General features: G+C 32.7%; 2 protein-coding genes across 2 annotated transcripts; both read left to right on the plus strand.

Moving 5' to 3' along the window:
- Positions 1–929: 929 nt before the first annotated feature.
- Positions 930–2,107, plus strand: LOC129298386 (NAC domain-containing protein 21/22-like). Its single transcript, XM_054936778.1, has 2 exons — positions 930–1,059; positions 1,722–2,107. The coding sequence occupies exons 1-2, from the start codon at positions 955–957 to the stop codon at positions 2,103–2,105; spliced, it is 489 nt and encodes a 162-aa protein (XP_054792753.1). The 5' UTR covers positions 930–954; the 3' UTR covers positions 2,106–2,107.
- Positions 2,108–16,369: 14,262 nt separating this feature from the next.
- On the plus strand, positions 16,370–22,980 carry LOC129298388 (putative lysine-specific demethylase JMJ16). Its single transcript, XM_054936780.1, has 9 exons — positions 16,370–16,415; positions 18,532–18,696; positions 18,985–19,056; positions 19,157–19,234; positions 19,380–19,862; positions 19,959–20,183; positions 20,363–20,524; positions 21,278–21,646; positions 21,860–22,980. The coding sequence occupies exons 2-9, from the start codon at positions 18,571–18,573 to the stop codon at positions 22,661–22,663; spliced, it is 2,319 nt and encodes a 772-aa protein (XP_054792755.1). The 5' UTR covers positions 16,370–16,415; positions 18,532–18,570; the 3' UTR covers positions 22,664–22,980.
- Positions 22,981–26,041: the final 3,061 nt, after the last annotated feature.

The following is a 26,041-nucleotide window of genomic DNA, read 5'->3' on the forward strand; positions in this document are numbered from 1 at the left end:
GCTATATAATTTATCTTGAGATAGAAGCTAAGTGGGTTGATTCATGCATATAATAATTATGGGTATAGTTTTTTACGCTTACTCATAATAACCTAAGTTGACAAATTAAAGCAAGGCACTCTGGCCAAGCAACCAAGACTGATGTTACAAAAGTTGTTAAAATCACTCTCAGATACGTGGGCATCTGGTACCTCATGATTCTTCACTAGTAGTTTTCATTTCCACCTCATTATTTTCCACAATTTATGTACACGCACATTATCGAATTAATATTATTAGATCAACACAGCGTCAAGTAACTTTCGTCGGGTTGATTTGTGACTGATAAACTTCTAATCTTTGTTGATATAATTACAAGTGATATTCACTGTCACTCTCAACAAAGAATAGCTGTTTTTGTACATGAAAAGAGATTCTTGATCTTCCTAATTGCGTAAATATGGTGATCGATCGTGAAAGGCCGTGAAAAAGGTAAAAAGGAGACAAGGAAAAGCAGGATACGTAATTTACATAAATAGAAAAGCCCTCCAAAAATTCCAAGTGCCAGAACTTTGTCTGGTTATCTAGCGGGAAAACTTGAATATATACATGTATATTGATGAAGAAGCTGACATGATGATGATTCGCGCAATACCTAATAATACTTAAAGAGACAAAATAATTAATGTATATGATATATCCATATTTATGAGCTATGACAAGATTATTATGCCTTGGTGCGTGCATGTGTGGTGGTCTGTTTTGTACCAAATTATGTGACTATGATACATATCATCACTGCGGTGTATATGTAGAGGTGGCTAAGCTCAACGCGAATGAGTGGTACTTCTTCAGCTTCCGCGACCGCAAATACGCGACGGGATTCCGGACCAATAGGGCGACGACATCTGGATATTGGAAAGCGACGGGAAAGGATCGAACGTGGTGGATCCAATCACACGAGAGGTCGTAGGGATGAGGAAGACGCTGGTGTTCTACAGGAACAGAGCTCCCAATGGTATCAAAACGGGTTGGATCATGCATGAGTTCCGCTTGGAGACCCCACACATGCCTCCAAAGGTCCGTTTTCATATTTCTCTCCTTCCTCTCTCTCTCTGTGCTTTTCCCCCTCAAACTAAACTTCACCATCGTCATCATTATCATCCTTTTCTCACACATTAACTATGCCACTAGTACATATATATGAGTAATTTTTACACATGCACGACCTTTTTAACAAAATTCTATATATTCTTGTTTAATCTTAACTGCTAGATCAGAAAGGCATGTGTATAATTATGTAAGCATTTTTCAAAATCCGATAGTAAAAGCCGCCTATGAGATTAAGGCAATTATTTGATTCTTTAAGTAGGCTGACATAACTAGTTCCTTCTTAGGGTTTGAAGCGTGTCAAACATCAAAAATCAATTTTATATATATATATATTATATATAAGAAGTGAGATTTTATAAATCTCGCCACCTTATAGATGAAGGACATGTATCTTAATTATGGGCAAGACTTGGAAAGAAAGAAAAGAAGACAATTCCTGAAAGGGTTATCCAAATTAAATCCTAGCTATTCAAAGATAGATATTGGGGGAATATAAGAAAAGGCAAAAGTGTACGTTGAAATTAGAAAAGTATGTAAAGATAAAGCCGCGTGCGTGTGTGCGTGCATTACGGATTAAGAATGAATTAATTGAGTAATTAATGAGGCCAAACTTTGGTTGATGATTACAGGAAGACTGGGTTTTGTGTAGAGTATTTCACAAAAGCAAATCATCAGACGACGACAGCAACGATATCAGTGCCAAACTCATGTTAGATTCCATTTCATCTCATTCATTAACTCCGGCCTCTTCATCTTCTCCAACCAACCATACCTTCCCTCTCGTCGGCTACAACCATATTTCCTCTTCGTCTTCCTCGATCCCCACCTTCATTCACCATGACAATACTACTCAAGCCAACCATTATCATCATTCTAATTCTCTCGTCAACTTTCTTCAATTTTCTCGGGAACAAACACGGCCGCCACCAGCACTGTTACTCAGGATCAGATCAGCCCCAGTAGAGGGGGGGATGATGGGGTGGCTTCTTCTGGGACATGGGCCTCGAAGATAATAATAACAGCTTTCAGAATGGCGTCGTCGACGCAATCAGATCCTTCGAGGTTGATAATAACAGCATGGTCTTGTTATGAAGCGTCTGTGTGTACATATTTAGGTTTTAATTTTATCAAGTAATTAATGTTCCATTTGTTGATTATATATATTGTCATGTGTTGTGGTGTCTGGCTTTGAGGAACAAGTCGCGTGCTTGATTATTGCAACTTGTAATAGGGATCATGTGGTATACAGTTCAAGTGCTTAGTGTATGGTCAATTAATTTTTCTTTTTTAAGAATTATTTTTGGGGTATACGGTTAGGTTGCAGTGAAAATATATGATCCTTTATGTACAATTAATTTGTTCATGTTAATCCCTTTAGTGTCACTTATTTTCTATTTTGTATCTTATGGCCTACCATGTCGTTTCCTTTTCTTTTCTTTCCTTTTCTTTTTTCTTTGTTGGCTGAGCGCGATGATTAAGCAAAATTATCTGGCTAAGCCCCACTTAGATGGCAGAAATGAGGAACAGGATAGGACAACATAGTGTACGCTGTTGTTTCAACTTTAGATTTGAATCAACCAAATTGGAATTAGACGCCTTAAATTTTTATATTTATTTTCTTAAATATTTTGATGCCTAATTATCATTAAAAGATTATTTATAATTTGTATACTTTTCTTTTTTTAAAATAAAAATAATAAAATTTTAATAAACAGGTATATATCATCGAATCAATTCTAGATGCTTATATCAAATCAATTGAAAATACATTTTATCATAAAAAAATTCTACTAAAATAAATTGCAAAACGGATAAAAAGGTAACCTTCCGAATTCGCTCAAACATTTTTCATGTGCATATATAACAAAAATAATATCAAAGATAAATTACTTGAACTAATGGTATTCAAAATGATCATAGCAAACCAAACTAAATCAAACTGACATAAATCGATTATAAATGAAGTTTGGTTCTAATTTTTTTTTGATAAAACTAATTGATTCAGTTTGGTTCAAGTTTTTGCTTCTGAAATTTGAATCAAACTAAATCAAGTCTTATTATATTTATTATATATAATTTATAAATTTGTTAAGTTTTGTCTCTTTTCCAAGTTTAGTTATTTGTAAATAATAAGTAAAAATAAGTTATAATTAGCTAAAGATAATTTTTTAATTTTTTATAATAAAGTATTTTAAAGATAATACATTAATTTTTAATTGTTAAATATGCAAATTAATTGTTAAAAAACATTCTTTTGTACTCGAGTTTTTTTATTGCAAAATATGATAATTATCAGTGAATATAAATATATATTAGTGATTAAGAAGAATATCTTATTAAAAAGTTCAAACTTGATCTAAACTTAAATCAAACCATCCAAAATTGAACCAAATTAATTAGAGAAAAAAATAAATAGATTTTAGATTATAGTGAATCAATTAATTTGATTCAATCTAGTTTTTTTTTTAAATCAAATCGAACCAAACCTATAAATACCCTTATTCGAAAGTGAGATAATGAACTGATTGCCAATAATATGCCCAATATTTCAGGAAACAATATATTCAATATATAAAATATAACTTTCAAAAACCACTCGTGATTAAGAAATGGCACTAATAACCTTAACTGGATTATATGAATTAAAAAATATTAATGTTTATGATATCAGAAATGTAATTTTTTTTCACCCCACATGTGTGGGTATATACACATACACACTCCTTTACCACGAGTTTAAAAATATTAAGCTCCTCATTCATTGCTCAAAATAATTCTCTGATGAGTTGGTCATATCGATGATATCACGAGCTCCTCTAAGTATTGTTTTGTATTTAACAATTTTAAAATTATAATTAACCACTGCGAACAAATATTGTTGGTCAGGACTTTCTTGGTTTAAGAAAGAAGCAGGAATTTATACCTAAGATCAGTGCCATTACCAATTTATAAGCCACGCATACTTCCCAGTCTCTCAGTAATAAACACCAAGTAAATATGCACGTGTAACGGAAAATTAGGCTAGTAAGCAGGTTTGAATGCAAAGGAATTTTGTAAACAAATAAAAAAAAACAACAGGTGACCAATAAATTCAATTAACGTCATACAAAGTGATGTTAGAAATAAGCCGTGTGTGTGCGTGTTCATAAAATATGTCGCACCGTCATAGTTACTCGTCAAAATCAACCATGAATCATTTTGTTTTCCGCCGGTAGATTTACTAACACAGTAAGATTCCAAGAGATGACGAAATGGGATTTTTTTTTGGCTTAATTAAAGGATAAGAAGAAACTGTCAAGTAAATTGCTATATGGATTTAAAGCATGTGATGAGATAGTACGAACAAAAGCTAAGATGATGAGTGAGAAGATGGAGCAGAGTGATTGCTTTGTTTGGGGCTTATATTTCAACGGGAATCTTCAGTCTATTTCTGCATCAAAGTTATCAGGGACATTAACATGACGCCTATAAGATCTTTGTTAGAGAAAATCTTTTACTTTACTACCATTCACCATCACCGTGTTCTAATAAAGCCCATGCATGCATTTCCCCAGAAAATGACCCCCCAACATGTTTTTATTTTTTTTTAATTTTTTGCCGTGTAATTTCTTGGAATAAAGTTCCCATGTTGGAGTCATAGTCAGGGTGGGTTTTAATTTCTAATTATTTTACGTTAATTTCACTGTGTGTTAGTTATTTGTCGGTACACTTGTCCAACGCTGGATTCCACATTGAAATATGTGTCCATGCGGTTGGGTAAAAAGATTCTTTGTTCTTGCTGCAAAATTTGCTTTTGTGCTTTTTTGCTTTATCTCTCTTCGTGTCATTATTTTATCCAAACAAAACTATTTCTTAGAAAACTGGTATTGTGTCTGCTTCAGCCTCCTTTCATTTGATAAAAGCTCCCCCACAGCGTCGCAAGGCACGGATATATATATATATATATATATATATAATATTGACGAGCCCAATGATTGGAGGCTGCTGGAAATGATGATACAATTAAGTTGAATGTAACGTATACGTTGCATATGCTCTTAATTAATTAATTTTCTGAGCATGCTATATATACACATCTGATCCTGAGTTTAATTAATTTGTTGAAATAAAAAACTACTTAACCTTGATTTCTTAATTTTGTCAACTCCTGACATAGAAAATTCATGAAAGGCCAAGAGAAGAAATGATATAATAATGCTTGAAGTTGTCTGCAAGATATGTTGGAGTGGAACTAATTCTTGTTGTTTTGCATAAGAAATAGGGACGCTTGCAATGTTGTACATGAATTTAGATAATATTAGTTGTCTAAATCAAGTTATTACAATAAGAACAATGAAAATCTTGTGAAGTTCAAGACAAAACAACATGATGGGTATTAATTAAGGCCATATTTTTACAATGATTATTTGAAGTGCTTTCTATATAAGCAATACATATATATGACACGTGACATAGTTAATTAATCCCATGATCAGGATATAAAACACAGTTCTGTGTGAGTTCTGAGTTCTGACAGAAGTCAATCCCCCGTACGTCATTTACTTAAACATGAATTGTTGTTAGATCGAGATTATGTTTCAAGCATAAGAGAATGATTCTGGTGACTCATTAAAGAAAACAGGAAAACTGCCGAGGAAAAAACAAGCGGTTTTTTTATTCCCTTGGATACATTAACACTTTTTTTTTTTGGTCGAGATATATTAACATATAATTCCAAAGATTTAGTGAAATTGGGTGAGGTGTTGATGACTCTCTCTCTCTCTTTCTCTCTCTGTTTTTTTTTTTTTAAACAAGTTGTTGAATGTTGATTCTCTCTATGACTTTGGTTCTTCTGAAAAGTGAAAGGGGGCTCTGAAAACACCAAAAGAGTTTCATGGCCATTATCTTCTTTAAGCAATAGCCACTCTTTCTGGTCGTCTCTCAGGTGCCTTTTTCCTTGGATTTTGATTTGTGGTGCCATGAGAATTTGTGCGTTCTCATTCCGTTATGAAATATACTAATATTTTCCTAAAAAAGATGCACAAAATAAATACAATATATGTACGAAATTTACTTTCCAATCCCTTTTCCTTTATTAGGTACATTATGAGGGACTAGTCCTTTTTACTATACTAGTAGTCAATTCTTGTTGGTTGTTATTTCATTTTTTTACTATCCATAAGTATCTTTTATTGAAGATAATCATATTAGAGATATTGTTGGGTATTAAATATGAGCATCAAAGACACTTCAATGCTCATATTAAAGGTTTTTTTTTTTTTTTTGTTGGGATTGGAGGGGGGACACGAATCAAATGATAGTGGGGAGCAAGACTGCGAGACTATCACTTCGTTTTTTTACCTTTAAAAAAAACAAAGTAGATAATTTTTTTGTGATCTAAACAATGTTATTATGAAAATGTGGTGGCAAACATGCATGTCCCTTTTCTTTTTTGGAACAACTCAAATATATATATATATATATATAATAGGCCGTTGCCTTTTCTTTTTTTTTTTGGGTACACAACCATTCCCATTTCACTGCTGCTTCTCATTTATACACACACGCATATATGTGCGCCTATATATATATATATATATATATAGTTTTATTTCTTTTATTTACTTCTTTTCAATACTTTTGCAATACGATGATTAGTATTCATGTTATTTTAATTATGTGATTAGATGGCCTAAAGTCATATCACTTTAAATTTTCATTATTTTCTAAGTGATCAATTTATGGTCATAATAAATTATATAGCCAGAATATATATTTAATTTTGTTATTATATAGCTAGAAACCATATTTGATTTTATTATCATGTGGTTAGAAGCAGTATTTGATTTCATGATTATATGATTAGAAGTCTTTTATGATCATATTGCTAAAAGCGATAGTTAATCTTATCATTATATGGCTAGAAGTCATCTCAGTTTTAATTATGACTTTTCTGTAAAAGAATAACTTTATAGGCCTGACAATGAATGTAAACTTTGTAGAATTTTAATGGGTATCTCAATTATTAATTTGATTGTCTTAACTACCATAGCCTTGAAGGCTAACAGTTCAAAAGGCATTGTCAAGTTTAGAAGATTATTTTGTTATAATCTTGAATATTATGGTAAATAGAGTTTACATTGCAAAAAACAAAAAAAAGGCATGTAGCCATGCAGACATAATGTCTATAATTTATCGAACTCAAGGAATGACAATGTTAGTTGTGAGAACCACATATGTTGAGAAAATGTCAATGAATGGCAATGAAAAGCCATTGTAATAATGAATTTATGAAAGTACATATTTATATTAGATAATTCTAATTATTTTATTAAGAAAGTTTATTCAAGAAAAAATTTACAGGTCATTTAAGAGTGCTTGGAGATTAATCTTGAAAAAATTAGACATGAATGACATTCTCTCCAAAGAATTCTCTAGAAGAAGGTGAGCAATTAAACATATTTTCGCTTTCTTTAAATTCTTTAATTATATGTCCATATAGTTGACTTGTTGATTGTTTCTTATAATGTTTATGACATATGATAAATTTTAATTCACTTAGAATGGACAATATAATCGTTATGTTTTGATATTCAAATTCAACTATCATTATATGAATGGCTCTAAAAGTTAGAAAGGAACAGTAAGCATTTTAAGATTGTTTATGATTTAGTTCCACAAGAACTTTTGAAAATTTGTATCTTTTTATTATTGAATTAAAGCTATACAGTGAAAAAAATATTCTCTTTGAATAATATTTAAGGGCGAGGGTTAGGTAATCACATTAGAAAATAAGTGGTGTTGTTGTTGCACTAGGAGGACAAAATTGATAGAGGCCGTCAAAGAATTTTCATAATCTTAGAGGAAAATTTATTCATGATGCTATTTTCTTAAGTTTTAAATATATTTTTTGTATTTATTATTGAATGTCATATTAAGATTATAATTATAGCCAAAAGTCTACAATGATAGATAAATTGTTATAGCAAATTGAAAGTTTACTATTAACTTGGTATAGTATACCAGAAGTATATTAATATTAGTTGGCATTACTGAATAGATTATCTCATATTAATATTGATGCAAAGTATCGAGATCCATTGAATAACTAGAAGATTATTCATAAATAGCTAACTTGTTATAGACTTAAAGAATTCTCATGTGCTACTTAAATAAAATTATGAGATAATCACTAGTTATAATTGAGATTGGACCCCAAATATATGAAGGATATTAAGTTGATATGATGAACTCATTTAGACACCATGTGAACTATAGAAAGATATAATGAAATTAATTGATACATCTATAAGATAACAAGAACCACATGGGTATATATATTAATCAATTCACAACATTTGCGATGAAAAATTATATTATGTGCACATTTTTCAGCCTATAGATGGCTCACTTGAAAATGTAAGTGATTTCATATCGTAGGCTTTAATAAAGTTGAAGAAAAGCTTATTTATCTAAATGGCCTATGCTTCCAATAAGATGATTAGATCAATATTTGGAAAAATAAAATTTTTCATAAAATATGCAAGTTTGCATGTTGCAAAACATATATGCATTAGGCCAACAAAATTTTGTGAATACCCCTTGAAATTGGCTTTCAATCAAAAGTCAAAAATTTTAATTGTGCTTCACCACAATTTATGAAATAATTGCTCAAATAAAATTGGGAGTAGATGTTGGGTAATATACTTCTTCTTTTTGTTTGTTTCTAAATGAGACAAAAAGGTGTTTCTATAAGAAACAAATGGATCTAGAATACTTATACGATATGATTTGTTATCCCAAAATGAGGGTGAGATAATGAATAGCCAAAAATGACAATACGTGAATGTTATTGTGTGTGTGTACTAGAAGTTCTTAAATGATGCATTCGTGAAACATTAGAAAACAATTGCTAGAAGTAAATATTGATGCAATAAAAGTTATTTTCCAATTGTCAATGCTCCAAAATATAAAGGACAAAATGAATCATGCTTGAAACGTGAAAGGCAAATTGGTTAAAAAAATGCTATAGAAAAGAATATATAATTAAGATGAATATATTAAGGAGGCTGTCATTTCTCAAGAGACCAAAAAACAACAAACTTTAAATCCTCAAAAGAGGATCAGGTACTTGATAACAATGGAGACATGTTGATAAGTTGTATCAATGAGAAGTGATGTGATCGAAAAGAACAAAGTTGTTGACAACACTTTCGATGAGGATGAAAAATTGCAATCAAATGAGGGATATTGAGAGAATGTCAATAAAAGGCTTATCAGATTAGAGAAAAGGACACAATCAACTAGAATTACATTTACTTGTTCAAGACATGAGAGTTATGAATTTATAGTTCAAGTACTTGAAATACAATATTATACTTGAGCATTTATGCAAAAGAGATATATAAAATATCACATGGAAAGCTTGGCTTTCGATACAAGAACACCTTACAAAGATTCAAAATGTGAACTAATGGAATATTTTGTGGCGGATGAAATGATTTGTTGACATATTATTCACCTAGTAGTATAGAAATTGATATGCGCCTAATAAATTCCAAGTTCTTTGTAAAATGGTATTTACTTGAAAAATCTTATAAAGATTAAAGATGATAAATGTAACATCCTGATTTTTATTTTTAAAATTCAAGTAATATTGGGATGAGAGATTATTCCATAATGAATGAAATATAACATGTTACTAGCTAGTAGATTTAATTTGCTCAAAAATATTATTTATTATGTTAGGTAGGATTAAATAAATGTTTAAAATAGTATTTCAATTTAACGTATTGTTAATAGTATAAAATTTTATTTGAGCAAAATGTATAAATTTAGCAGTCTTCCATATTTCTTTACAAAGTAAAAAAAAGGAAAATTAATTAATATATAAAAAAAATTTTAAATAATATATATAATAAATAAGTTTTTTGATAGAGAAGAAAATAAATAAATGAGATATTAACCATATAATAAATAAGTTTAAAAAAAAACAAAATAACCAATAGACGTGGGCTTAAGCCCATCCTTGGTTTAGGGGCGCGCGCGTGCGAGTACATGGTGCGTAGTTCATAGACAGATTTAGCGTAAGAGGGTTATTCATTGTGAGTGTTGTGGGGCTCCAAAATTTTATTCGGCAGATTTCAAGGCTTATAAAAATTAAGTAAATGATCTAGATCTTCATCTTATTTTTCTTTTAATATTTTTAGATCTGATATGAAAAAGAAATTTAAATCTAGGTAAATTTTAAATTTAATAGGTGTTTTTAAATGATTATTGGGCTGTTAAAATAGCAAAAAATCTTAACTCAAGAGTTTATATATGTGGGTATTGTCCAAGTCATTGATTTTGAGCACTCTAAAATTGTTTTTAATGTTTTGAGAGACTTAATATAAATAATGATTTATGAACTAATGAGTTAGAAAATTTCTCTAGACACTAATTTATTTACAAATAAGCTGAATTAATAGAACAACTTTTAGAGATAGAATTTGAGTCTTTTACAAAAAATTTTAATATAAAGAGTTCTCTTTTAATTTTATTGAGGTGGAAAAATTGACAAAATGTATAGAAATTAATTTAAATTAAAAGATAAAATAATTTAGAGACTAAACGAGAAACATTAGGAGCTGATAGAGTAAATTTTTGAATAAAATAAATTATCAAAACTTATTAAATAATGATTATTCATTATTATTAAATAATATATTCATTATTATTAATTTTTGTAGACTAGCGTTTGTATTGGTGGTTCTATGAACATTACGTAATGCATAAATTTTAGCTCGAAAAAGAGATAATAATGATTATTCTTTTATATTAAAAAATTAATATGCTATAATAATTTATAGGCTAATCCCTTAAACTTTATTTTTGTATACACTTAAACTCCTAAACTTTGATTGATATACAAATAACCTCTTCAAATTTATGTTATGTATAGATGATTAATATATAACATTAATCATATTAAGTTACCTGCATAAATATAAGAGTTGAGGAGGGTTTATTATAAAGTTTCAAAGGTTAAAGAGGCTAGGTGCACATGATATAAAGTTTAAGAAAATAATGTATAATTTAGCCTATTATATATATGTAAGTTGTTTTGGAAATATTGTACCCATTAAGGGCTTGTTTGATTTGTCATTGATTGAAAATGCATCTTTAAAATTGTCTAGCAAGCTTGGCCATAATTTGAACTCATATATTATTTTGTTTCTTTTCAAGTATGCTAGTTTATATCATTTAATGAATTCTATTGTAGAAATGGTTATTTATAATTATTCAAATCCTTTCAAGCATGCTTATGAATATTTGAAATATTATAAGAAATATGTTTTTTTCTCTTTTTAAGCATAGTTGTGTGTTTTGGAACCTTGCGAATGTTATGCAATTGTAAGGAGTATAAGGGAGAATATAATTATGGTGGATGCGTTGCGGTTTTTGTTACCATTTTGGCCACATAGTAAGCCAACACTAAAGATCTTGTTGTTGGTATTTCTTGTTATGGCTCATTTCCCTTGGATTGGCTGTTTAGGACAATAAGACATCAGGCACCTTCTTTTAAGGAAGGAAGTTTAGTCTTACAGGCAATGCACATTTGGCTAGGTATATCTTTGAGCTAGACTTCGGCTAGCAGGATAAAATGGATAGGAGGTAAAAAGGAGGGTCAAGGATGACATCACTTGTTTATATGACTTGTTTGTTATACTTTTGAATTAAACAAGTTTTGTTCCCTTATTTCAGAACACATTTTACCAGCTAGTATTGCGAAAGATATTCTGTAAAAATAGATATTGTGAAATAAGATTTTGAACTAGTTTGCTAGTATATTTAAAATTCTCATATGTTACCGAAATGATTGATCTTACATGTTACCTCTATCAATTTTTAAGTGTAGTTTTTGATAGGCCACAAGGGAAGCTGTGGAGGGATTGAATAATGACTCAATTATCCTTTAGGTATCATACATGTTTAGTTTATGCTTTGTTTATTGCCATGACCTAAGAGTGTGTATTTAAGTTACTATTTTCTTGGTTTTAAACTAATAAATTATAGTACTTTGGGTCCTTTGAAACTATTTTGCAGAGTTATTTTATTTGATTTTTAGCAGAGCCTTATCCTTTTTATTAAAGTCTCTTCTTGTTTTTTGTTTAATTTATGGAAAATGGTTGTAAGTTTAAAAGCCTTGGTTGTTTTATTAGGATCCTAATGTCTAATTGACAAGTTGTTGTTGTCGTCGTCGTTATTGTTGTCATTATATGATATTTGTTATAAAAATTAAGGTGTTACAATAAAAGTTTATAAATATTCTTGAAGAATTTTCTTTACCATTGCATTTGTTCACATTAATATATACATATTAATTTGCATAAAAAAATTAATTGATTGAGCATTACTGAATATCATGAAAAGTTTACATAAGCACTTGATTGTTAAAGAACTATGTTATAATATTGGGTGATCAAGTGTAAATCAATATTATTTTTTTCAAAAGGATAATGAAATATGGTTCTGAAACACCATTATGAATTCTTTAATATCACAATTTATAATATTACTTTGATTTGCAACGAAATTATGTACTCGATATGATATGCCTGAGAATTTATTGTGTGTGGTTGCTCTACTAAACTTATTCATTATCAAAATTAATTGACTATGTATGTGTTATACATGCTTAATTTAAGCTATACAAATTGACTTTCTAGAGATTATTTATCCATGAAAATACATGTATATTATGATTGTTTATTAGTGGCTTTTATTGTTACTCCTAAAAATATACAAAAAGTGGAAAGTGTATTCATATCTAAAAGAGGTGTTGATGTGGGCGTAGGAGCAAAATTGTGCTAATTCAGGACGAAACGCAGAACATGAATAAAAGAAGTGAAAATGAAACAAAGAAATGTAAAGATAAAGGTATTGATAAAGGAAAGACAATAATCAAGGAAAAGGAAAACTTTGAGACATCACAAGAGTTGATCAGACTTTCGATCGCACCAGTATTTACCTTAGGATTTCCATAAGCAAGCACGGCTTGCACACAGAGTTTTATCAAATTCAAGAGAAAATTCTCATTCATTACTTGGTTTAAATAGTATATAAGGGGGCCTATTTATAGGCAAGATAAAAGACTCTAGAATCCCTAACCCTAGATGACTCCCTCCATAATGGTGTCATCTCCTCAAAAAGGAAGTTTCCTTATTTCTTGGAGATTTAGCAATAATGGCTAAATGAGAGAATTCAAAAACTTTTTCAATAACTAAAGTCTTACACCTTAAGTCAAATCACCAAATAAAGCCATAATAATAAAAAGGAATCAGCATTAAAGCTAAAAATAAAAAAAAATCAATTAAGTCTTGAAATTCAAACTTGGAACAAAATAAGAAACAATTCAAATTTGCATTGAAAGCTTGAAGACGATAGAAATCATGCCTTCTCTCTCCTCATTTATGATCATAAATGTGGCCTTCTCCCTTTTCAAATTTGCTCATAAATGCGTGCTCCTATTGTCCATAACACCCCTCAAGCATATTTAACACATAATGAATTAAATAGGCTCGGGTCTTCATTAATTAGGCTTTCATCTTCATGAATTTAGACCTTGAACAAGATTAGGTCCTCTTTAACATGGGTTTGGGACATGCTCCTCTCTCTCTTAACCCATATCCCTTGTTTCCAATTAGCACATGGTAAATTAGAACACTTCAAAGAGGCTTAGATAGCCTTCTTATGGATCAACGAATTGTACTTGCAATACTTTGATCATCACAAATGGGCTCCTTTTGCTCTTGGAATGCCTTTCTTACATACGAGGGCTCTTAAAGTTTTCTTATGACACAATCATTGGGCTCTTTTACATTCTTGTGTTGAGCTATTGTCTCTAGGCTTGTAACACCTTGTATTAGATCCTTAGACACAAGATGATGGTCTTGAATCTTATGAATCATATGGCCTTTATGGGGATGGGACTCAATCACACATTCTAACTCCTTTTGGGATTCAAGTACTTCACCTCCACTCCTTTTGCCATACTCTTCATGATCTAGCTCTATTAATTGGGTTGGGTTGTCTATAGCTCTTTATTGGTCCGCTAGATTTGCACCAAGTGTATAGAGAAGATGTTTCAAAACATTACATGAAAGCAATAGTTCATGTATAGTCCAGTTGGAAGAAAATATCAGCTTGCAAAGGTATCAACAAAAAATAATACTTAAGAAATTGACACATAATATATGACACACTGACTCAAGAAGGCTCACAAGCAAGGAGTGATGTTATCATCAAAAGGAGTAAAAGTGATGTTGTACTATTGTTTCCTTAATTACGATTTTGTCTCACTAGGTTTTCTTGATAAGATTTTTAAAAAGGCAACTTCAATAAATATGATAACATTGTGTATATCTCATTAGGTTTTTCTTAGTGAAGTTTTAACAAGGCACAATATTTAAACGTCCAATAGGAATTCTTATGAATATTAAGATATTATGTTGATGTCCATTATCTCACCATATCTTTTAGATTCTCTAATATATTTTGGTTACTATAATATCCTTCAATTATTATTATCTTATATATTTAATTTAATTGATATATTTATACATGTAAATAGAAGACACTATTGCCTATACATATGCATATGTTATAAGTTAAGAAGAATGCGCCATCTATATTAATAATGTTAGTAACTTCATATTATCATATAATCATAAGCAAAAAAATTGAGATAGGATTATAACAAATAAAGTAAACAAACTGATATATGGTAGTTATAAAATATTTTTTTGAAGAAATAAAAATAAATAATTAAATGTAGCTAATTTTAGAATTTAATTTATACTTTGTGAATAGTTTCAGGATCCACTTCAGGTTCCATAGATAGCCTTTAGATCTACTTTATCTATTATGTAAATAATTTCAGGATCCACTTTTATGAAAAATTATATATGTAAATAGTTAGACAAATTATATATATAGACAAGTAGTTGAATGTAGGATAAATAAATAAATGTAAATATTTTTAGGATCTATAAATTATAAATAATTTCAAGTTTTGTGGATAACTTCATAATCCAAATTTATATTATTTGTGAATTCATTCAAATGTACTTTATATTATGTGTAAATAACTTCCAGATCAACTCTATTTTATTTGTGGATAACTTCATGAATCATAATCCATATTTTCTAAAATATAAGCTGTGTCTCATATTTTTAGATATGGCACATAATACATAATTGAATCAAGAGAAGAAGACAACAATTGATTAAATGATTTCAATAAATAAATAAATAAACAACAAAGTAAATATATTATAGAGATTGTCTTGTTTTTCAATAGAGTGTGCATTCATGGGAGAATGACAAGTAAAGATCTTATAAAAAAAATTAATGTTAAATCAAGAATTTTAGTATTAAGACATGTGAGAAATAGTATTGAATTTGAAAACTTTAGTATTAAAGAAATTTTAATTTAATATTAATTTTTTTCAAGGTCCTTACTTGTCATTCTCTCGTGCCTTCCATCCATATCAAAGATGTTCATTGGTATAAGTATTAATATCGAATCCATTAATAGGATAAATGAAAATAAATTGAAAAACAAAAATAGAAGTGCACCCCTAATGACACTAAAGAATGAGAAAATTGAGAGCTTTTTCATACTCAATACAATTAAGATGCATTATACTTATAAGCACAAGTATAACAGTTAAATTAAATATATAAGATAAAAATAAGTGAAAAATGTTATAGTAAACAAAAGATATCAGAGAATTTAAAAAATATAATGAGATAATATACATCTATATAATATCCTAATATTTGTAATTGTTATATCAATAATCTATTTATACATAATATAGTAATGTAAAATGTACATCAATTCTTGTTACGTGAGTCTTGAATCAATGCATTTAGTTTTGGTCCATTTATCAGTTAATCTTTTTTAATTTGTTAAAATAGCTTCACGTTAATAGTTAAATTGTAAAAATATAATTTAAAAGATTACAAAAAGTTAACTTCTTTTATAAAACTAATGAGATTATGAACCCTTGTTAATGATACCAAGTTTCCGGTATTTTTGCATTTTAATGGAAAAAATAAAAAAAATCAATGCACCTCGTTGCAACGCACCGTTTCATTTAACACATTTAAATCTGACTCGTTCAGTGTTATCAGCTAATCTCAACCGTCCAATGCTTTCTAACCTCACAATCCCTCATTTCTTCCCGTGACTCCATGTCGTCGATTTCACTCTTCCCTACAAGCAGAGGCGTGCGGCGGCGGCGGCATATGACGGTGGCGTGGGTGTGACGGCTGCGGCAATAGATCCAAATCTGGTTCAATCTCTTCCTCTATTTCTATGTTTCGATCTGTTCATAGTTTCGTGCTGCTTGAAGGTTCCGCTGGTTCAAGTTATTTGCTTGATTAATTGAAAGGGTGTATATTCGATTGATTCGTAGAACAGGAAGGAGCAATATTTATTTGATTCTTTGAATCATAAAAACAAGTTATTATGGTTACATTGAAAAGGTGTGCATTCAATGATATTATTAGTTTTCCTGAGCCTATAGCATGACATGTAATCCTCTGTAAAATTTTATTTGACCTGAACGGAACAGCGTATTTTTTCTTCGATTTCTCATGTTATTGTTGCTTCATTTTGTTTGTGCTTTTTGGTCATGTTCTAATCTATCTCATTGACAATTGATGAGCTGTTGAATTGAAGTAATTAAAAATAATTTGAGCTAAAAATTAAGCATACGTGGTCCTATAGATTTTCGCCATCAGTGGATGCATAGGAGATCCCATAAACAAACGGTCTATATCGAGAGGGGAAGTACCATCAGGGGATGCAAGCATTCAAGGGCCGTCAGCTGGCCCTAATCATTAATGGGGTTCCATGTGGCAAGTAAGAAGTAAGGAAGAGGTATGATTTTTTTAAGATTATTGGACAGGAAAGAGTATTACACTCTGAAGCACACAGCCATTAGCATGGAACTAAGAGCGAGCAAAGCAAATGCTTGCAGTAGTGAAAGGACAAAGGCGCCCTTAAGTTGCTAGACCTCTAAAACGCCTTAGGCGATAGGTGCTAGGAAAGCAAACATCCAGGTGCTAAAATAAGAAGAATATGATATATATATATATATATATAAAGATAAATGTAACTTAAAATACTGCCATTATACTCTCTATATTTTCAAATATAAGAGAAACTAACATGTGTCTCTTTATTTTGATTTATAAGAAAAACTACAAATTTGAAGAAGCATTGATCACAAGTTTTCTAAATTGTCTCTCATAAAGTCAATGTTTATTTTCACTAGACAAATTTGTTTCATTAATTACAGGGATACTTCAGTACAAATTTTTTAATTTCAGACATGATTATTATACTTAACTAACTTTTTTAAACTGTGTAAATTGGTTATTTTCTGTTATATTTGAAAATGGAGGAAGTATAGATTAAACTAAAATAAATGACTGCCATACATGTCTAGCTAATTTTGAAGTGTGTGCATCATAAAGCCATTGTACACCCTGTTGAATGGTATGGGGTTAGGGCTAGTTTGACAGATAAATTTTGAAAAGAGAATGATATATTAAAGTTTGGGTTGGACCATTCAAGTTGTGTTTTATTGGTTATTTCATGATTAAGGAGCTCCTTTAGTGAGGTGCCAAGAGGCAATTTGAGAGGAGCTGAACTCGTTTAGCGTCTTGCCTCAGTGCCTTAGGCGCTAAGGCAAGCCCCTGCAGCTTCTTCCATGATCCACAATGAGCTTCTTTTTTGGCATCACGCCTCCTGACTCGTCACTGGGGCTAGATTCAAGAGCAAGCTGGTTGTAGATGCCTAATTAGAAATGCTCAAGGAGCATGGGTGGTTGAGTTCACTTGCTCATTGGGCGGATTTTCAATTGAGGATGCAGAAGCTTGTGGAGTCTTAGAAGGTTTGCATCTTGCTTGAATCAGGGGGTTTAGGCTTAGCACAGTATGAGTGGAGTTAAAGGCCATACCTTCGGTACATATTATAAAGGCCCCATGTAACTACTCAACTACAAGATCATATATAATTTTCTTTTTTCTGGCTTTGATTTCTTTTGTCATGCCACCCTTGTGTCTTCCCTAGCTGAAATTTCAGTTCTTTATCTTTTCTTTTTGAGGGAATTATAAAAGTTTGATGCTCTAGGGTGAACTTTTGAATGATTTATAGCTCTGCTAGGTGATAACTGGTAAGCTGCTCACAAGCTCATTATATAGTAGATCTATTCCAAAGTTCAGCTGTGAATTCACTCTATCAATTAGCTCTGAGGCTCCTTCTTATATGATTTTTTGTTTGGTCTTTGTTGCAGTAATTATGGAATCAAAAAATAGAAGGAAATCTGTGAAATCTAAAAGTAAAGAAATCCCTTCAGCCCCCCTGGTTTTAGATCCCTTACTTCTTTCATGCTAAAAAAGGTTGCAAAGACTGATAAATCTGAATGTGATCCAATCTGCATGGAGAGTATATTGAAGCTAAATGATGCTGCTGCATATAGGGCTATTCTTAAGCATCGTCCATGGATACTTTTCGATCATAGCAACCGTGACCCTGAGAAATCCAACACAGAGGATTTCCCTCAGGTATGTTGGGAAATGATGCGTGCTTGTCTTTGGGGTGTATGGCATAGAGGCATGGGATGCTTGATATGCTTGTTCCAATGGTAGTTGTGAATCAGGTAATATGACCTTAAAGGTAGAGCATAACTAATGTGTTAATATATGATTTCCACAAAGGATAACTCGATTGGTTATTTTCTTATGCTATTTCATTTTGGAGAAATAGAATTACAGCCACAGAGATCTCATAAATGGTTTTCTCTTTTAGCATGAAAGCAAAAATAATTGTGTGGTTTAAAACTGGTTTTCCAGGGTTTTTCTTCACACGCTTTTCGTCCAAAAGGGGTTTCTCTTGGTTGTCCAGATTGTAATGATTGTCTGAAGGTTCCTTTCTGTCCCCAGATCTTGAGCAAATTATTGATGTTAGGCATACACTTTCACTTTACCATTTGAGCTTAGAAATTCTACCGACGTCTTGAATCAGGTAACTGCAAGGTGGTGCCCTGAGGATGCAAGAAGAGATGTCCTTGATGAAGTTCAAATGTTCCACCCAACAGAAGAGGTACCTTAGGCATTACTGTAATAGGATGCAGATTTGTTTATTTCCATGCTTCCTTTTTATGTCTTGATTATATTTTTTTTCAAATTTGGATTTGATTGCTTCTTGGGTTTATAGAAGTTTGAGGTAGTTGCTTTTACATTTAAAGGAATTTAAAGACACACTTGAATATATTGCAAGCATACGTTCCAAAGCAGAGCCTTACGGAATCTGTCGTATTGTTCCTCCTCCTTCTTGGCAACCACCATGTCTTCCTGATGAAAAAAACATATGGGAAAACTCTAAATTTTCTACTAAGATTCAGCGGATTGATGGACTCCAAGTTCAGTGCCAGCAAGAAGTTATTGACAACCCTTACAAAAATGTAGAGACCAAGACCAGAAGAGAGCCGGGAGAAGCTTTGGACTCTCAACCTGGTAATGAAAACCCCCATGATGTTAAAGACTTAGAGTCTCAACCTGGCCCTACCTTCAGTCTCAGTACATTTAAGAAATTTGCTGATGATTTCAAGGCCAAGTACTTCCACCGTGACAATAATGTCATGGGTTCTGATGAAAAGTGGGAGCCATCTGTGGAAAATGTTGAGGGAGAGTATGGACGAATTACTCAAAATCCAACTGATGAAATTGAGGTACATCAATGAAAAAAATTATAAACAGGCAATGCCTTATATTCCATGTCTTCTGATATTAGACTTAATGTGAAACTAATTTATGCTATTCTATAGGTGGTTTTTGGTAATGACTTGGGGACTGGAGTTTTAAGCAGTGGATTTCCAATGGTGTCTGATTCTGTGGAGTCGTTAAATCATCCTGAATGTATGAGATCTGGATGGAATTTAAATAATATGCTTACACAAGCTGGTTCTCTCCTTTCATTTGAAAGCTCCGAGGTTTCTAGCAAATTTGCCCCTCAGGTTCACGTTGGAATGTGCTTTTCTTCATTCAATTGGGTTAGTTGCCATAGCTTGTATATCCTGCTATCTGCATTCATTTCTTTGTCTTTAACATGTTTTAGATATTTCTTAATTCCTATTTGATTTTCAGGGAAAATTTGTTGATGCAAATTAATATATCTTTTGTTGTGGAATTTCTTCTTTCTATTTATCTTGTTAATGATTTGAGAGAACAGAAAGTGGAAGAGCACCAGTTGTACTCGTTGTGTTACATGCATGTGGGAGAGCCTAGAGTTTGGTATAGCATTCCGGGAAGATTTGCTGCTGACTTTGAAACAGTGAGGAAGAAGCATCTCCCAATTTTGTTTGCAGAAGAGTCTGATTTGCTTGACAATTTGGTGAGTTAAATATGAGTGCCGGTTATGAAGATTTTTTTAATCCTTGAACAGTAATAGGGCAAGATTTTTAGTCACTGGGCACCTTGTCACATTCGTCGTAAACTAAGCCATTCAGAGATGCTTATATATTGGAATTATCATCTGATTGCTTAGATGAGCTCTATAAGTGTCTTTAACAATTAATTAATTCCATTCATTCTCTTTCATTGTGTGCCCAACTCCTACTGTTTTTCTGAAATTTTCTCTTGTTTGATTGTTCATGGGCTATACTTTTCATCCAATTCATTTGGTGCATTTTTCATCCATTGTACGAGCTGCTTTTGATTTTGGTTTCCACTTTATATCTTTGTTAAGTTGCTGTGTATCAGAGTGAAGGGTAAATGTTATATGTTTCATTTCAACAACTGAAAATTACATTGGCACTTAGAGACAAAAGCACAGGTTCAAGTTAAAGGACTTGAATTTATGCCTCTTATAATCACTTTGTTTATCATCACGCTCAAGTTGGCTGAACCTGAAGCTGCTTGTGGGAAATCTTTCTTTTATGGTAAAGTGCTTTGGTCTAACAGTTATACCTGTTATTTTTCTTTAATTGAGTATAAAATGTTTATTCTTGAACCCACTCAATTTTCTGAGAATAAATAATTTCAAGTTATTTGAATGAGATGTTTATATTGCTGTCTTGAGAGCCACTGGGGATTCACTATCTCTTTGCATGTGTACTATTGAGGTTTTTACATGAATATGGTACAGCAGATGCAGTTATCCTCCGCCATATTGAAGTCAGAGGGTGTACCAGTATATCGCTGTGTCCAGTATCCCCGGGAGTTTGTTCTTGTCTTCCCAGGAGCATACCATTCCGGATTTGATTGTGGTTTCAATTTTTCTGAATCAGTCAGTTTTGCTCCTCTTGATTGGCTGCTTCATGGACAGAAAGTTGTAGAGTTATATTGTGAACAAAGGCGAAGGACATCAATCTCATACGATAAGCTGTTGCTTGGGGCAGCAAGGAAAGCTGTTAGGGCACAATTTGAGATTGGACTCTGCGGGATGGGTACCCCAGATAATTTATACTGGAAAGATGCATGTGGAAGGGATGGGATATTAACAAAAGCTTTTGATGTAAGTCCCTCAGACCTATGCCCTCAATTTTAATGGACCTGTTCTTTAGTCTACTTCAAATCCTGTTGAAGTTGAAGCAGGGTTGAGACTTTTTTTTCTTTTGTATTATAAAAAAGAAGGATTTGAAGTCCTTAGGGAGGGGTTTTCTATTGAGTATGGCTTTTCTCAAATTGATTGTCTTAACAGAATGTTGGATTTGTTTTCTTGGTGTAGTTACGGAGAAAGAGTGAAAGTTCAAAGAGGGAATTTCTTTGCGCTTCTCTGAAGTCACGGAGAATGGAAAAAGATTTCGATGTCACTTGCAAAAGAGAATGTTGTGTATGTCTCCGTGACTTGCACTTATCTGCCATAGGTTGTCCATGTTCGACCAACAAATTTGCATGTCTTAATCATGGAAAGCAGCTGTGTTTTTGCCCTTGGAGTGACAAATTTATCCTCTGGCGATATGAAATCAGTGAGTTGAATACCCTTTGTCTTGCTTTGGAGGGAAAAGCAAGTGTTATCCACAAATGGGCTAAAGTCGATCTTGGATTAACTGTGCACTCTGTCGCCTCCAAAGCATCGAAACAGAACCCAGGAAATGCAAGTGCTTCATCGTCTACTGCCTTAGCAAGAGTGGCATTTTTGAATTCACTGAAACGTAAAAGACATGCAGTCGAGCCCAAAGGTTCGGGCACTGATGGTATCTCTACCAGCATTGAGGCAAAATTGAAGCCACCGTTACCTGACTCAACATGTGTAGGTAAATCGATGGCAAAACAGAAAAAGGTAGGTCACCAATCTACAGCAAGACACAAGAGTGGGGTCAATTCTGCTCCTGCCATTAAACCTGATCTCAAGTCGCGCAAGGTTCAGTCATCAGTTCCAAACTTGGCTGAAAATGACCCAAAAGTATCTAGGGATTTTCTAGGTCTTAGTTTAACGTCAGGTTATGTGTCACTTCTTCCGGAAATCAGGTCATTTGATGTTTCTTCAGATAGTTCAGCTTCATCATCAGGATCCGATGATGACACTTGACTTGCTGATAGTTAAAAAAAAAAAAAAAATCGTGGAGCAGTGCTGAAAGGGTTTATCCCCATAAAAGAATCATCCATACAGTGAGTGATTCGGATGTTTAGTTGTGTTAGTGCAGTACTGGATGTGCGAATGGTGCATCCATTCATGGTTTAGACTTTGAGCTGCATTTCGGGGCTTCATGTTAATCATGCTCAAGTTTTAATTCTACCACAATCACATTATTGTAAAGCTTGTAACCCCTCTCGACTTTTGATTAGACCGCAATTAGAAATAGGAAAATTTAACCTGTTGTGATTTTCCTACCTTTTCTGCTTTCATTGTGTTTCCTCTTAAGATTTTCTGTTCTTGATTTTGTTTTAAAGTAGATCCAAATAAATTAAAATTAATTTTTTGTATTCATATATATTATATTGAAATGATGATATAAAAGGGGGAAAATTAATTATTATTACATTTTTTGCTTTGGATATTTTATTGCTTCATTTATTATACCTTTTCCCTTTTCTTTGTTTAAATATACCATATATATATATATATATATTTCGTTTTATGACCGCGTAAAATCTAAATTGATGTCATCTTGTCCTGACTTTGGCAGAAGTGAGGCTCGGAAAAAAGTTCGAAGTTTTGTTCGCCGGATCTCATGAGTACTTTGTGCTTTGAAAGGAAGGAATCTTTGTCGGTTATTACGCCAGAGCAGATTCCTACTTCCTAAATTATTAACAACCAAATAATTGCGGTGAACTAAAGGAATTGGCTATGAAATTATTTCAAGGATCTCTTCAATGAAGACAATTTTGACAGGTCAAAACTGAATACCCGGTATAAATATCCACAGATTGAGGATGAGATCCTTCTCTTCTTTCGTCATGATATTGAGGACGATGAAATTAAGGAGGCCATTCAAAGTATGGGAGTGCTGAAATCACCTGGACCTGATGGCTTTGGAGCTATCTTCTATCAAAGTCAATGGGAACATGTGGGAGACTCAGTGACATCGACAGTAAAATATTTTTTCAATAATCCCCAGGCAATTAACGAAATAAATGGTATTTTTATTGTTCTTATCTTGAAAAAATCTCCTCCTAAAAGGGTACCTGACTTGAGACCATAAGTTTATGCAATGTTATTTTTAAAGCTACTACTAAAGTGATAACTAATAAGATGAAGGCTTACGATAAACTTAATTAAAATTTTCTTTTTGACTGCATGGACCACCTCAAGTTTCCTGCTCATATTACTGATGTTATTGCTCAGAGTATGCCTTCATCTACTATGCAACTTCTCTGAATTGGCAATAAATCTGAGGCATTCTTACCATAAGGTGACCCTATATCCCCTTATCTCTGTTATTTGTGTGGAGAGGTTGGCTCACTTAATCCAATAGAAAATAGATGATGCAGATGGGAACCTATGCGGCTTGGAAGGGAAGGCCCCCAAATATCACATTTATTGTTCGCTAATGATATTATTCTCTTCGCGGAAGCTTCGTTAGCCCAAGCCAATGTGATTAATCAGTGTCTAAGCTAGTTTCATGATAGTTTCAAGATGAAAATGAATGCTAAGACTCGAATCTTTTTCTCAAAAAATGTGCATATCGTTCGACGGGGCGAAATTATCTCTATGCTTAGATTTACTCGCACTGCCGATCGTGGCCACTATCCTGGAGTTCAAATTCACACTAAACCAATGGGGAAAGAAACATTTTATGATGTTGTTGACAAGATTAAAAAGCGTCTTTCGTCTTGCAAAGCTACCCCACTGTCTCTTGTGGGGTGGACCACTCTTGTTGCATTAGTCAACTCTGCAATACTGGGCTACAGCATACGTGTGATATGGATACCGAGCTACCAACTCATACATGTGATACTCTTGATCAAATGAATAGACTTTATATGGAGCTCTACAGAAGATAAAAAGAAAATCCATTTAGTGTCTTGGAATGATGTGGGACAAAGCAAAATAAACGGAGGACTTGGTATAAAGCATGCAAGGACTTAAAACCAAGCGTTTCTTATGAAGTTAGGATGGAAATTAATGAAACAGAGAGATGACCTCTGAGTACGGGTTATTAGAAGCAAATACAAATGTGAAGGTGACGTGATTCAACCATCAATGAGTAGAGAGCAAGCTCAAATGTTTGGGTTGGTATAAAGGCTACCCAGAAAGGAGTGCGTGATGGCACTGAGCTTGTTAATGGCGAACAAGATATGTCAAGTGGAAATGGGAGAAGCATGGTGCTTTCTCAGTTAAATCTGCGTACTACCACTTGTCTAAGGAAAAACCAACAACGGACATGATATTGGGCAAACTTTGGAAGTTGAATATTCCTCAACGGTGTAGGCTATTCATGTGGCTTGTCTTACATAACAGGTTGCTTATCAATGAAGCACTGAAGCAAAGAAAGATGAACACTGATGGTCGATGCACTTGGTGTCCTGATTGCCAGGAAGATGCGTTACATGTTCTTCGAGATTGCCCACAAACTTACCAATTCTGGTGCCGATTAGTGCATCCCAATCATCAAGGTGTGTTTTTTGACCTGAACCTGAATCTTACACAATGGCTCTGATGGAATTTGAATGGCCCAGGAAGTAAGATACGTCCAGATTGGCGTGAATTGTTTTCGGTGTGCTGTTGGCTTTTTTGGCAAAGAAGAAACAAGTATATTTTTGAGAATGAAACTAGAAGCAATGAGTCCATACATGCACAAGCGCTCTTTGTCCTTTCGAGCATGGGAAAACAGAAGGCTGCTATAGTCGGGACAAATTTGTCAGGACAAATAACAAGGACTGACATTGCCACTTGGCAAGCTCCTTCGCAGGGATGGATCGTTACTAACATTGATAGCGCCTTCTTTTATCGAACGGGTACAGGAGGATGTGGGGGGTGCTTCGAATTATACTGGTTACTTTATTTCTGGGTTTATTCAAGAAAATATTGGCACGGAAAGTCTTGAAGCTGAACTTTGGGCAATTTTGCTTGCGTTAAAGGAAACATGGACTGAGGGCACCGAAAAGCAATGGTGGAAAGTGATTCTCTTGAGGCAATTCATCTTGTTAATAGGGAGTACAACCCTCTTCACGATTACCATATGCTTGTTGGTGAGATTTAAGAATTCTTTTGTAGAGAGTGGCATGTGAGTGTGCGTCATTCTTGTAGACATGGTAATGCTGTTGTGGATGGCCTTGCCAAACTAGCCCTCAATACTTGGCCAGGATTCACTAGGGTGTTCTCTCCGCCCCTTGATGTATTTTTTTCTTTTACTAGCTGATTGCAATAATACTACCCAGCCTTAGTTAGGCCGCCTACATTTATAAATAATAATAATAATAATAATAACTGTTACAAGTGATAAACCACTCAGGAATCAAGAGA

Source organism: Prosopis cineraria, unplaced genomic scaffold, assembly GCF_029017545.1.
Source record: "Prosopis cineraria cultivar Desert tree isolate PC_DT_omini unplaced genomic scaffold, ASM2901754v1 PC791, whole genome shotgun sequence".
Classification (NCBI taxonomy): domain Eukaryota; kingdom Viridiplantae; phylum Streptophyta; class Magnoliopsida; order Fabales; family Fabaceae; genus Prosopis; species Prosopis cineraria.

Excerpts from the sequence above, each read along its gene's own strand:
- LOC129298386 (XM_054936778.1), top strand. The coding sequence starts at position 955 with ATGAGGAAGACGCTGGTGTTCTACAGGAACAGAGCTCCCAATGGTATC. Across the intron at positions 1,060-1,721 it reads CCCCACACATGCCTCCAAAG|GAAGACTGGGTTTTGTGTAG; the intron begins GTCCGTTTTCAT and ends TGATGATTACAG.
- LOC129298388 (XM_054936780.1), top strand. The coding sequence starts at position 18,571 with ATGGAGAGTATATTGAAGCTAAATGATGCTGCTGCATATAGGGCTATT. Across the intron at positions 19,057-19,156 it reads ATTGTAATGATTGTCTGAAG|GTAACTGCAAGGTGGTGCCC; the intron begins GTTCCTTTCTGT and ends GTCTTGAATCAG. Across the intron at positions 21,647-21,859 it reads TATTAACAAAAGCTTTTGAT|TTACGGAGAAAGAGTGAAAG; the intron begins GTAAGTCCCTCA and ends TTCTTGGTGTAG.